General features: G+C 36.9%; 1 protein-coding gene across 1 annotated transcript in view; it reads left to right on the forward strand.

Moving 5' to 3' along the window:
* The first annotated feature begins 237 nt into the window (after window positions 1–237).
* The window catches only part of LOC128645669 (uncharacterized), a 369,635-nt gene continuing 357,491 nt past the window's right edge, over window positions 238–12,381 (forward strand). The window contains exons 1-2 of the mRNA XM_053698822.1: window positions 238–304; window positions 693–830. Of these exons, the coding sequence (XP_053554797.1) occupies window positions 720–830 (111 nt within the window). The 5' untranslated portion in view covers window positions 238–304; window positions 693–719. The remainder of the gene's footprint in view (window positions 305–692; window positions 831–12,381) is intronic.

Consider the following 12,381-nt stretch of genomic DNA (forward strand, 5'->3'; position numbering starts at 1 on the left):
ATTGAGCAATTTCTAATTCTCAGAATATGAAATGCACCCTGCAGACTTCTCAAGGCTAACTCTGTAATACATACTGCATGTCCTTAATTGGCAAACAACTGCAAAACAATGCACTGTATACTAAATTTATGACTGTGGCTAGCCTTCTTAGCCAAGATGGGCTCCTCTAAAGATGATATATGTGTTTTTTTATGTATTTTGGCTGAGTGCCAGCTGCAAGTCACTGCTCACGTAATCCTAACATCCTATATAATAATAATCACAGAGTCCCAAGAGCTAGAATCATCTTTCAGGATTTAGCAGTGTAAGTAACTATATTGATGCAGTAGATGTTTGTGGATACAATATATCACTATCTATATCAGTCCTGTGAAGGCTGAATACATTTAGTAGGATTGTGTTAGTTGCAAAAGGAAGACAAAACAAGCTTTGTATCACTGTACTATATTCCAAAGTTGCTGCTATAGGTTTCAACTATTTATTATTAGACTTAACATTTCATATAGTAGAATTTTAAAATCTTAAATAATATTGTTTTTGACAACAAGAGAGTGCAACTGACAAAGAGTGTCTTCACCAATGTTTTATTTATTATAGAATGTAGTTCTATGTTTTTGTTTGTTTGTTTTTTTGTTTTTAACAGAAAAACATTTTACCCTTATATCATTAATCTTTTTTCTCTTTGTTTCTAGTGAGCGATTTCAGTTTATAACATTTAAATGTCTAATCGTATATTCAAACAAAATGAATTCTCATCAATGTATCATAGATACATGCCCCCACCCTCGCAAGATGTCATAGATCTGATATTATCGTATATGGAAAAAAAGGTATGTGGGGCTGTGGGAGAGGTGGGTATGAGATTAGAAGGTCTGTGTACCTCTAGCTGTTGCTTGGCTACTATTTAGATGACCACGCAAAACGTGTCAGGGGGTTTCAGTGGTCTAATTGGGTCCTAATTTTTAACCTTAAATAGAGTAACTGAGTACCAACCGGCGTTACCACGGACACCATTAGGTCACGGCTGCGTGACTAATAATAATTTTTGAAACCCACCACTGGTGGCTGATTATTGTTTAACCAAAAAAAAGAAAAAAACATAAATACATGACATGCAGTGTGATTAGTTGCAGTGAAAAAAATCAAAATATTCAAAAATATTCATAAATAAAGTATCAGTGTCTGTATTGGAAGTGTTATATTACACTTATACTGAGAGGTTTACAAATGAGGTGGATGGTAATAAGAAAAAACGCATAATTATTTAAATTTTTTTTAATAAAGTGTATATATATTTTATAAAATATTTGTAATCCTACTTGGTATCTTCTGTTCCCTCACCCCCCCCCCCTTAATTTTCTCTTTTGGCTGGGCTGTGACATAGAGAGCAATCCCTCCCACTCTCTACATAGGCTTCCAAAGGGCTGGACTTAAAGAATGTCATATGACACACGCACTGATTGGATGTTGATTGGAATTGTCATAAAAAAGAGAGTTCATCCCATTAGTCCGGCATAACATTGTAATAGAAGCATTATTATTGGCACATATAGATTAAAGGCCTTAATATAGGCATAGATAGATTGAAAAAAAGGTTACACCTACACTTTTTTTAATTGCAAAGATTGCAGAAATAATCATTAACAATCGGCTAGATTACCAGTCTTGCATTATGAGTAAAAAAGCAGCGTTAAGCCTCATAATGCTGCTTTATTACTACTGCTGGTATTATGAGTCTTGCAGATTTAGGGGCACTGCACCCTTTTTTGGCCGTACCGCAAATCAACTTAAGCAAATTGCGTATAGTCTTTTTTTCTATGGGACTTCCATAGCGCCAGTATTACGAGTTTGTCCTGGGAGGCCAAAAAGTGAGAGGTATACTCTATCCCGTCAAGATTCGTAACGCATTTTAAAGTCAGTAAGTATGAGTTTTACACTACAAAGCTGTAGCATAAAACTCATAACTAAAGTGCTAAAAAGCACTCTAACACCCATAAACTACCTATTAACCCCTAAACTGAGGCCCTCCCGCATCGCAAACACTATAATAAAAAAATTAACCCCTAATCTGCAGCCCCTAACATCGCCGCCACCTACCTACATTTATTAACCCCTAATCTGCAGCCCCCAATGTCGCGGCCACTATAATAAACATATTAACCCCTAAACCGCCGCACTCCCGCCTCGCAAACACTAGTTAAATATTATTAACCCCTAATCAGCCGCCCCTAACATCGCTGCCACCTACCTACATTTATTAACTCAAGCACAAAAAGTGGAGAGAATACGAACCCTCCACCTAAAAGTATACACTGATAGCACACCAGAGTCCTGAAGATTAGTCAATCACATTAGAATATTTATCATATCACAGAAGGACAATATTATGATAGTATATATGACAAGTTGAGTCAGATAGTAAAATAAATTAAAAAATAACTTTAATTACTAAAGTTAAAAATAGAACAACACACAAACAACATACAATTTAAAACTACGAGTGGAGGGTACATCAGCGTGGTGAGTAGAAATAGATACTACTAACATAGTATCAAGGTAGTTCGCAGTAAAATGACCAATAAATAAATATTATGAGAAGAATAATGCTGGCGACAATATCTAGCATTCATTAGTGGATATATCCCATAATACTACATTATTATACATTGGTAATGACTGCTGCTAATAAGGTGATGTGCCAAATCTAAAGAAGGTAAAGAAAAAGTATGTATAAGCTCATCAGTGGCTAAAAGTAAATTATATCAAATAATGTAGACGGCAATGTGATGCACACATGTGAGTCACAATAAATGTAATCCACCATATGGCAAAGAATAGAGTCCAAGTAGTGTGATACATCAGAAATAATATACTGATTGTCAGTTTATAGCACTGAAATGCCTGATGTCAATATCCACGTATATATTGGAAAATAGTTGAACAATAGTTCAAGCTCATCAGTGACTAAAAGTAAATAATATCAAAGGATGTAGACTCCAATGTGATGCACACAGAAGTGTGAATCACAATAAATTTAAGCCACCATATGGCAAAGTATAGAGTTCAAGTAGTGTGATACGTCACAAGTGATATACTGATTGTCAGTTTATAGCTCTGAGATGCCTGATGTCAATATCCACGTAAATATTGGAATATAGTTGAACAATGGTAGCATTGAGAGTAAGGTCTGACCAAATATACTAGGTCTATGGCACACAGAGAGTTGATAAAAGTATAATTTTATGCCTACTTGCAATGTGTTTTTTGCACTATACAGGGAGTGCAGAATTATTAGGCAAGTTGTATTTTTGAGGATTAATTTTATTATTGAACAACAACCATGTTCTCAATGAACCCAAAAAACTCATTAATATCAAAGCTGAATAGTTTTGGAAGTAGTTTTTAGTTTGTTTTTAGTTATAGCTATTTTAGGGGGATATCTGTGTGTGCAGGTGACTATTACTGTGCATAATTATTAGGCAACTTAACAAAAAACAAATATATACCCATTTCAATTATTTATTTTTACCAGTGAAACCAATATAACATCTCAACATTCACAAATATACATTTCTGACATTCAAAAACAAAACAAAAACAAATCAGTGACCAATATAGCCACCTTTCTTTGCAAGGACACTCAAAAGCCTGCCATCCATGGATTCTGTCAGTGTTTTCATCTGTTCACCATCAACATTGCGTGCAGCAGCAACCACAGCCTCCCAGACACTGTTCAGAGAGGTGTACTGTTTTCCCTCCTTGTAAATCTCACATTTGATGATGGACCACAGGTTCTCAATGGGATTCAGATCAGGTGAACAAGGAGGCCATGTCATTAGATTTTCTTCTTTTATACCCTTTCTTGCCAGCCACGCTGTGGAGTACTTGGACGCGTGTGATGGAGCATTGTCCTGCATGAAAATCATGTTTTTCTTGAAGGATGCAGACTTCTTCCTGTACCACTGCTTGAAGAAGGTGTCTTCTAGAAACTGGCAGTAGGACTGGGAGTTGAGCTTGACTCCATCCTCAACCCGAAAAGGCCCCACAAGCTCATCTTTGATGATACCAGCCCAAACCAGTACTCCACCTCCACCTTGCTGGCGTTTGAGTCGGACTGGAGCTCTCTGCCCTTTACCAATACAGCCACGGGCCCATCCATCTGGCCCATCAAGACTCACTCTCATTTCATCAGTCCATAAAACCTTAGAAAAATCAGTCTTGAGATATTTCTTGGCCCAGTCTTGACATTTCAGCTTGTGTGTCTTGTTCAGTGGTGGTCGTCTTTCAGCCTTTCTTACCTTGGCCATGTCTCTGAGTATTGCACACCTTGTGCTTTTGGGCACTCCAGTGATGTTGCAGCTCTGAAATATGGCCAAACTGGTGGCAAGTGGCATCTTGGCAGCTGAACGCTTGACTTTTCTCAGTTCATGGGCAGTTATTTTGCGCCTTGGTTTTTCCACACGCTTCTTGCGACCCTGTTGACTATTTTGAATGAAATGTTTGATTGTTCGATGATCACGCTTCAGAAGCTTTGCAATTTTAAGAGTGCTGGATCCCTCTGCAAGATATCTCACTATTTTTTACTTTTCTGAGCCTGTCAAGTCCTTCTTTTGACTCATTTTGCCAAAGGAAAGCAAGTTGCCTAATAATTATGCACACCTGATATAGGGTGTTGATGTCATTAGACCACACCCCTTCTCATTACAGAGATGCACATCACCTAATATGCTTAATTGGTAGTAGGCTTTCGAGCTTATACAGCTTGGAGTAAGACAACATGCATAAAGAGGATGATGTGGTCAAAATACTAATTTGCCTAATAATTCTGCACTTTCTGTAGTGCTAATACTGGGAGATAAAATGCTCCAACACGAATAAATGTAAATTACATAAGTATGATAATAATCTCCTAGTAATTAAGTGCAACACTACAATTGGCGAGAGATAAGGCAAGAAGCCTGATATTTCAGTATGCAGTAAATTTCTATCAAAATATGGACTCCAAAGAATATAGTCAAGCGTGGTTCAAGTTAAATATTGATACAAGAAACTCTGTTAATAAATTGAGCTAGTGTATTCGTATACAAACATGCCCAAAAATAATTAAGCAAATGGGTAATACAAATATATAATTTATAGTTGAATCTGAAGATTTATGGCACACAAAAGGTTAATAAAAAGGTTTATTGCGTATGTAGTAGCTTGACATATGTTAGTTTCACTTGAATCTTAAATGTTAGTAATAACTTTACACAAAATAACAAATTGTATCAGTTTAGTATTAATCTGTTAATATTAAGAATGCACAACATAATAGCTGACAGCAATGATAAGGCACAAAGCCAAATAGTGGATTGTCGTCATGTATATTTAGAGTATAAACTTAATATCCTGCTATATAAGGTATGTGCTCTCAATTGTTGACAATGGTAACATTTAGTGTGTGAAGTAACCACATATACTAGGTCTGTGGCATACAAACTGTTTCAGTTTGATATTAGTTTGTTATTATTATGATTGCACAAAATAATACCTGACAGTAATGGTAAGGCACAAAGCCCATTAGTTGGTTATTGTCATGCGTATTTAGAGTATGAACATTGCACATTGTGAACTAAACACACTTTATTAACAGGTAATATCCTACTATATAAAGTTTGTGCTTTCAGTCAAGCTTAAAACTACAAGTGTGTATAGTAACTTAGGTACAATGTGTAATAAATACGTAATAATACCCTGCTGTTGTAAATAAACAGGTGTAGTGTTTATCACAACGGTCAGTGGTGTTTAAAAAAAACCCCTATTAAGCATGCCTGAATTGATAAGGGTTAAAGGGTTAACAGGCAAAAGCTGCAAGCATGACCAGAATAGTTAAGGTAGCTTAGAGGTTAATGTCTCCTAAAGACTTCACCTAAATCATGGCAGCAAAACCGGTTTTGCAGTAAAATATTGCCCAGTCAAATCTCTAACCCACATTCAGCAGGAATTATCCAAATGCAGAACAAATAAAATATCGGTTAAACTGCTCAATATTTAACATAAAGGATCACGCTGATCGTGTCCTCCTAAACGCTTCCTAAAACACAGGAGTTCAGTAGACTCCTCACCAGTGCCCTGACATGTTTTGCCACTTGTCGTTTTTTTCGAAGGGTGCGCACGCGACGCGCGATGATGAGTATATATAACATCAGTGTCCCTAGGTACCTCCTCCTTGCTTACGTAGGTAAATAACAAGATAGCCGTATAGCCTCAAATGCTGGATCCTAAGTAAGCCAGATACATTACTGGATAGATGTCAAGTATAACTAAAAATAGTGCTTTGGAAATTATCAGATATCTTTGATCACAGCGTTATAAGTTCGTAGGTATTCATCAAGTAACTTTAAATAATGTTAAACAAAGTAATTATTGATGAAAAAAATTGTGAATTTAAGGGTATTAAGTGAATACTAAAAAGTGGGAACTATAAATATAATGTATACAAAGTATAAAATTAATTATGATGATCTATTTAAATTAATTTATCAAACAGTGACAATGTGTGAAATTCTCAATGAAGTGCTTATGAGTGTGTGATGAAAAATATTTTGACATAAAAGTGAATTAATTTGTGAAATAGATGTTTAATTCTATGAATTTTAATATTAACTAAATGAGTGCTAATAAATTTTAATAAGATATAACTTAAATGAATTGCGCAACAAACTAACCTTATGGTGATAAATAAAACACTTGTAAGGGAAATATGAATTTCAATCACAAACACAATAATATCTGGAACTAATTTCCGCATTTATTTAAAATAAAAGCAATTTATTCCAGAAATTAATTATTCCATTTTAGGATTATGAGGTGACTAATTTTTATTTTTATATACTCTTGGTAATACAAAAGAAAAGGGGGAGGAGGGAGGGGTAGGGACACATTTATGGATTGGTTTTATAGGAATATTGCGAAATTATTATATTCATTCAGTCCTAATGGTTGAATACTATTCAACAAGTAGATCCATCTACTTTCAGCTCTGGAGAGAGCTTGTTCCATGTTGCCACCTCTAATTCCCAACTCCAATTTCTGTATAACCCAACATTTGAGATCAGACTGTTTGGATTTGTGGGTTTGTAGAAAGTGTCTGGCAACAGAGGTAATAGTTTTACCAGCTTGGTTATCTTTCGTTGCATTTTTGATATTCCTGAGATGTTCTTGTAATCTCACTCTGATTTTTCTGGTCGTCATACCTACATAGGTCTTTTGGCATTTACATTAAAGTACATAGATAACTCCTTCAGTTGTACAATCTATGTGAGCCTTAATTTAGTGTATTTTCCCGAAGCGATCCCTTATACAATTAGTTTTCCTCATGAAGCTACATGTACTACAAGTGCCACATTTAAAGGAGCCATGTCTGAGCAGTTTTCGAGTTCTAATGCCTTTTAAATGACTAGAGCTAATCATATCTTTTAAATTCGGTGCCCTTTGATACCCCACTTGAATTCTTTCTCCCACAATTTGGGATCGAGAGTGGTCAGACTGTAGAATGTGCCAGTATTCTTGTAGAATTTTTATTATTTCTGCTGTTTTTGTATTATATTTTATTTGTAGTGATAAACCTGACTGTTTCTTGTTGGGTATTTACTGATTGTTTGGGTTTCAATAGCTGATGTCTGGATGTAATTTTAGCTCTATATTCCGCTCTTTTTATGGATCTCCTACTATAGTCTCTTTGTAATAATCTGTTTTTCAGTTCTTTTGCTCTGGTTTCAAATTTCTCAGTAGTTGAGCAGTTTCTTTTCATTCTCAGAAATTCTCCTATTGGGAGTGATTTAACTGTGTTCGGAGCATGGGCACTAGTACTATGTAATATACTATTTGTGGCTGTACTTTTCCTGAATACATCTGTACTCAGGGTGCCATCTTCATTCTTTGTAATTGTTAAATCTAAGAATGATATTGTGGTCTTACTTGCTTCATGTGTTAATTTAATATTCAGATTGTTCTCATTGAGTTTTAGAAGAAATATGTCAAGTTCATCCTTGGTGCCCTCCCAAAGGAAGAGCACGTCATCTATGTAACATAGCCATAGAGGTATTTGATCAGTATATTTATCATTAGTATCAGAGAATACAGTATGTTGTCCCCACCAACCTAAAAATAGGTTGGCGTAAGTTGGAGCACAAGCGGTGCCCATGGCAGTCCCCCTAATTTGGAGGTAGAAGGCATGATCGAAGGTGGAGAAATTATGATTTAGAACAAAACTCAAAAGATTCAGAATGAATTCATTATGTTCTATTTCCTCTTCTGATCCCATTTGTAAAAAACTTTTTATTGCTTTGAATCCCAGTTGATGGTGTATGCTAGTATGCAAAGACTCCACATCTGCCATAACTAGCCAAGTATCTTGACCAACATGGATGTTATCTAGTTGTTTCAGGACATCTGTAGTGTCCTTCACGAATGATGGTAGTTAAGATAGATAGGGGGTGCACTGCTTACAGGGCTGTGTACTTTTTAACAATAGCATATGTTCACATTTTCAAAGTGAACATTTTATAAGTGAGGCAATACTTTTTAAGAATTATACAAGAATTACACTCAATACTCTCCACACTGCTGGTTACTAACTAACAAACTGCCTACTGACATCTGCTAAGGAATGCTGAGTTAACCTACTTTCTCTTCTGCTTTCAGGTACGTGAATTAAGGCCCTGTACGGAAATCTTGCTATTCCCTGCTTTTCTGTCATTTTACACCGTCTCTCTTTTTTTGGTACGTGAATTAAGGCCCTGCACTGAAATCGTGCTATTCCCTGCTTTTCTGTCATTTTACACCAAGTCTCTCTTTTTGGTACGTGAATTAAGGCCCTGCACTGAAATCTTGCTATTCCCTGCTTTTCTGTCATTTTACACCAAGAGGCCTAGTTATCAACGTGTCAACTTACCTGCCTTCGCCGGCCCAATACGCCCGCCTAAGCTCGCCTACCATCACCGCCGCTGACTTGCAAAATTTTGCCTAAGTTATCAAAAAATCTGTCAAAAAGCCACGCACCAAGTACGGGGCGATAAGCAGCGGATTGTGAGAGTTATCACTCATCCGATCTCGCTGCTCTTCGGCTTTTTGACAGCTTTATTGCTAGCCTGTCACTAAGCACCCACACTAACTACACTGTTCTACCCCCTATACCGGCGCCCCCAGAGCCCCCCGCAACTAAATAAAGTTATTAACCCCCAAACCGCCACTCCTATACCCCGCCGCAACTCTTATAAATGTATTAACCCCTAAACCGCCACTCCTGGACACCGCCGCAACCTACATTATACCTAGTAACCCCTATCCTGCCCCCTATACCGTCGCCACCTATAATAAAGTTATTAACCCCTATCCTGCTGATGCCGGACCTTGTCGCAACTAAATAAATAGTTTAAACCCTAAACTGCCGCTCCTGGACTCCGCCACAACTTATATTACATTTATTAACCCCTAATCTGCCCCCCCTACACCGTCGCCACCTATAATAAATTTATTAACCCCTATCCTGCCCCCCTACACCGCCGCCACTGTAATAAAATTATTAACCCCTAAACCTAAGTCTAACACTAACCCTAACACCCCCCTAACTTAAATATTAATTAAATAAATTTAAATAATATTTCTATTATTAACTAAATTAATCCTATTTAAAACTAAATACTTACCTATAAAATAAACCCTAATATAGCTACAATATAAATAATAATTTTTATTTTACAGGTAACTTTCAATTTATTTTAACTAGGTACAATAGCTATTAAATAGTTATTAACTATTTAATAGCTACCTAGCTAAAATAAAGAGAAATTTACCTGTAAAATAAATCCTAACGTAAGTTACAATTACACCTAACACTACACTATACTTTAATAAATTATTTCTATTTAAAACTAAATACTTACCTATAAAATAAACCCTAAGATAGCTACAATGTAATAAATAATTACATTGTAGCTGTTTTAGGATTTATATTTATTTTACAGGTAACTTTGTATTTATTTTAGCTAGTTAGAATAGTTATGAACTATTTAATAACTACCTAGCTAAAAGAAATACAAAATTACCTGTAAAATAAATCCTAGTTACAATTAAACCTAACACTACACTATCATTACATTAATTAAATAAATTAAATACAAATAACTACAATTAAATACAATTATATAAACTAAAGTACAAAAAAATAAAAAAAGCTAAGTTACAAAAAATAAAAAAAAATAAGTTACAAACATTTAAAAAATATTACAACAATTTTAAGCTAATTACACCTAATCTAAGCCCCCTAATAAAATAACAAAGCCCCCCAAAATAAAAAATTCCCTACCCTATTCTAAATTAAAAAAGTTCAAAGCTCTTTTACCTTACCAGCCCTTAAAAGGGCCTTTTGCGGGGCATGCCCCAAAGAATTCAGCTCTTTTGCCTGTAAAAGAAAAATACAACCCCCCCAACATTAAAACCCACCACCCAAGGTCCAAGGGGCGCTGAAGAAGTCTTCCATCCAATGAAGTCATCATCCAGGCGGCGCTGAAGAAGTCTTCCATCCGGGCGATGTCATCTTCCAAGCGGCGCTGAAGAAGTCTTCCATCCGGGCGATGTCATCATCCAAGCGGGGTCTTCAATCTTCTTTCTTCAGGATCCATCTTCATCCCGCCGACGCGGAACATCCTTCTTCCCCGACGGACTACCGACGAATGAAGGCTCCTTTAAGGGACGTCATCCAAGATGGCGTCCCTTCAATTCCGATTGGCTGATAGGATTCTATCAGCCAATCGGAATTAAGGTAGGAAAAATCTGATTGGCTGATTGAATCAGCCAATCAGATTGAAGTTCAATCCGATTGGCTGATCCAATCAGCCAATCAGATTGAGCTTGCATTCTATTGGCTGTTCCGATCAGCCAATAGAATGCAAGCTCAATCTGATTGGCTGATTCAATTATTATTTATATTATAGCTATATTAGGGTTTATTTTATAGGTAAGTATTTAGTTTTAAATAAGATTAATTTAGTTAATAATAGAAATATTATTTAGATGTATTTAATTAATATTTAAGTTGGGGGGTGTTAGGGTTAGGGTTAGACTTAGGTTTAGGGGTTAATACATATATTATAGTTACAGCGGGGTCAGGGAGCGGCGGTTTAGGGGTTAATACATATATTATAGTTGCGGCGGGGTCAGGGAGCGGCGGTTTAGGGGTTAATACATATATTATAGTTGCGGCGGGGTCAGGGAGCGGCGGTTTAGGGGTTAACATATTTATTATAGCTTGCGATGGGCTCCGGGAGCTGCGGCTTAGGGGTTAATCATTTTATTAGAGTGGCGGTGGGCTCCGGGAGTGGCGGTTTAGGGGGTAATACATTTATTTAGTTGCGACAGTGTAGGGGGGGACAGATTAGGGGTGTTTAGACTCGGGGTACGTGTTAGGGTGTTAGGTGTAGACAGCTCCCATAGGAATCAATGGGATGTCTGGCAGCAGCGAACATGAACTTTCGCTATGGTCAGACTCCCATTGATTCCTATGGGATCCGCAGCCTCCAGGGCGGCGGATTGAAAACCAGGTATGCTGGGCTGTAAAAGTGGCGAGCATATCTGCTAGTTTTTTTGATAACTAGCAAAAGTAGTCAGATTGTGCGGAACATCTGGAGTGACATAAGAATCGATCTGTGTTGGACTGAGTCGGGCGGATCGAAGCTTACGTCACTAAATTCTACTTTTGCCGGTCTCTAGCCTTTGATAACTAAGGCGAATCAGCCTCGCCACAAATACGCTGCAGAATTCCAGTGTATTTGAGGTTGACGGTTTGATAACTAGGCCTAAAAATGTCTCTCTTTTTGGTACGTGAATTAAGGCCCTGCACTGAAATCTTGCTATTCCCTGCTTTTCTGTCATTTTACACCAAGTCTCTCTTTTTGGTACGTGAATTAAGGCCCTGCACTGAAATCTTGCTATTCCCTTCTTTTCTGTCATTTTACACCAAGTCTCTCTTTTTGGTACATGAATTAAGGCCCTGGACTGAAATCTTGCTATTCCCTGCTTTTCTGTCATTTTACACCAACTCTCTCTTTTTGGTACGTGAATTAAGGCCCTGCACTAAAATCTTGCTATTCCCTGCTTTTCTGTCATTTTACACCAAGTCTCTCTTTTTGGCACGTGAATTAAGGCCCTGCACTGAAATCTTGCTATTCCCTGATTTTCTGATATTTTACACCAAGTCACTCTTTTTGGTATGTGAATTAAGGCCCTGCACTGAAATCTTGCTATTCCCTGCTTTTCTGTCATTTTACACCAAATCTCTCTTTTTGGTACGGGAATTAAGGCCCTGCACTGAAATATTGCTATTCCCTGCTTTTCTGT

This window comes from Bombina bombina, chromosome 1, assembly GCF_027579735.1.
Source record: "Bombina bombina isolate aBomBom1 chromosome 1, aBomBom1.pri, whole genome shotgun sequence".
In the NCBI taxonomy this organism is placed as follows: Eukaryota; Metazoa; Chordata; class Amphibia; order Anura; family Bombinatoridae; genus Bombina; species Bombina bombina.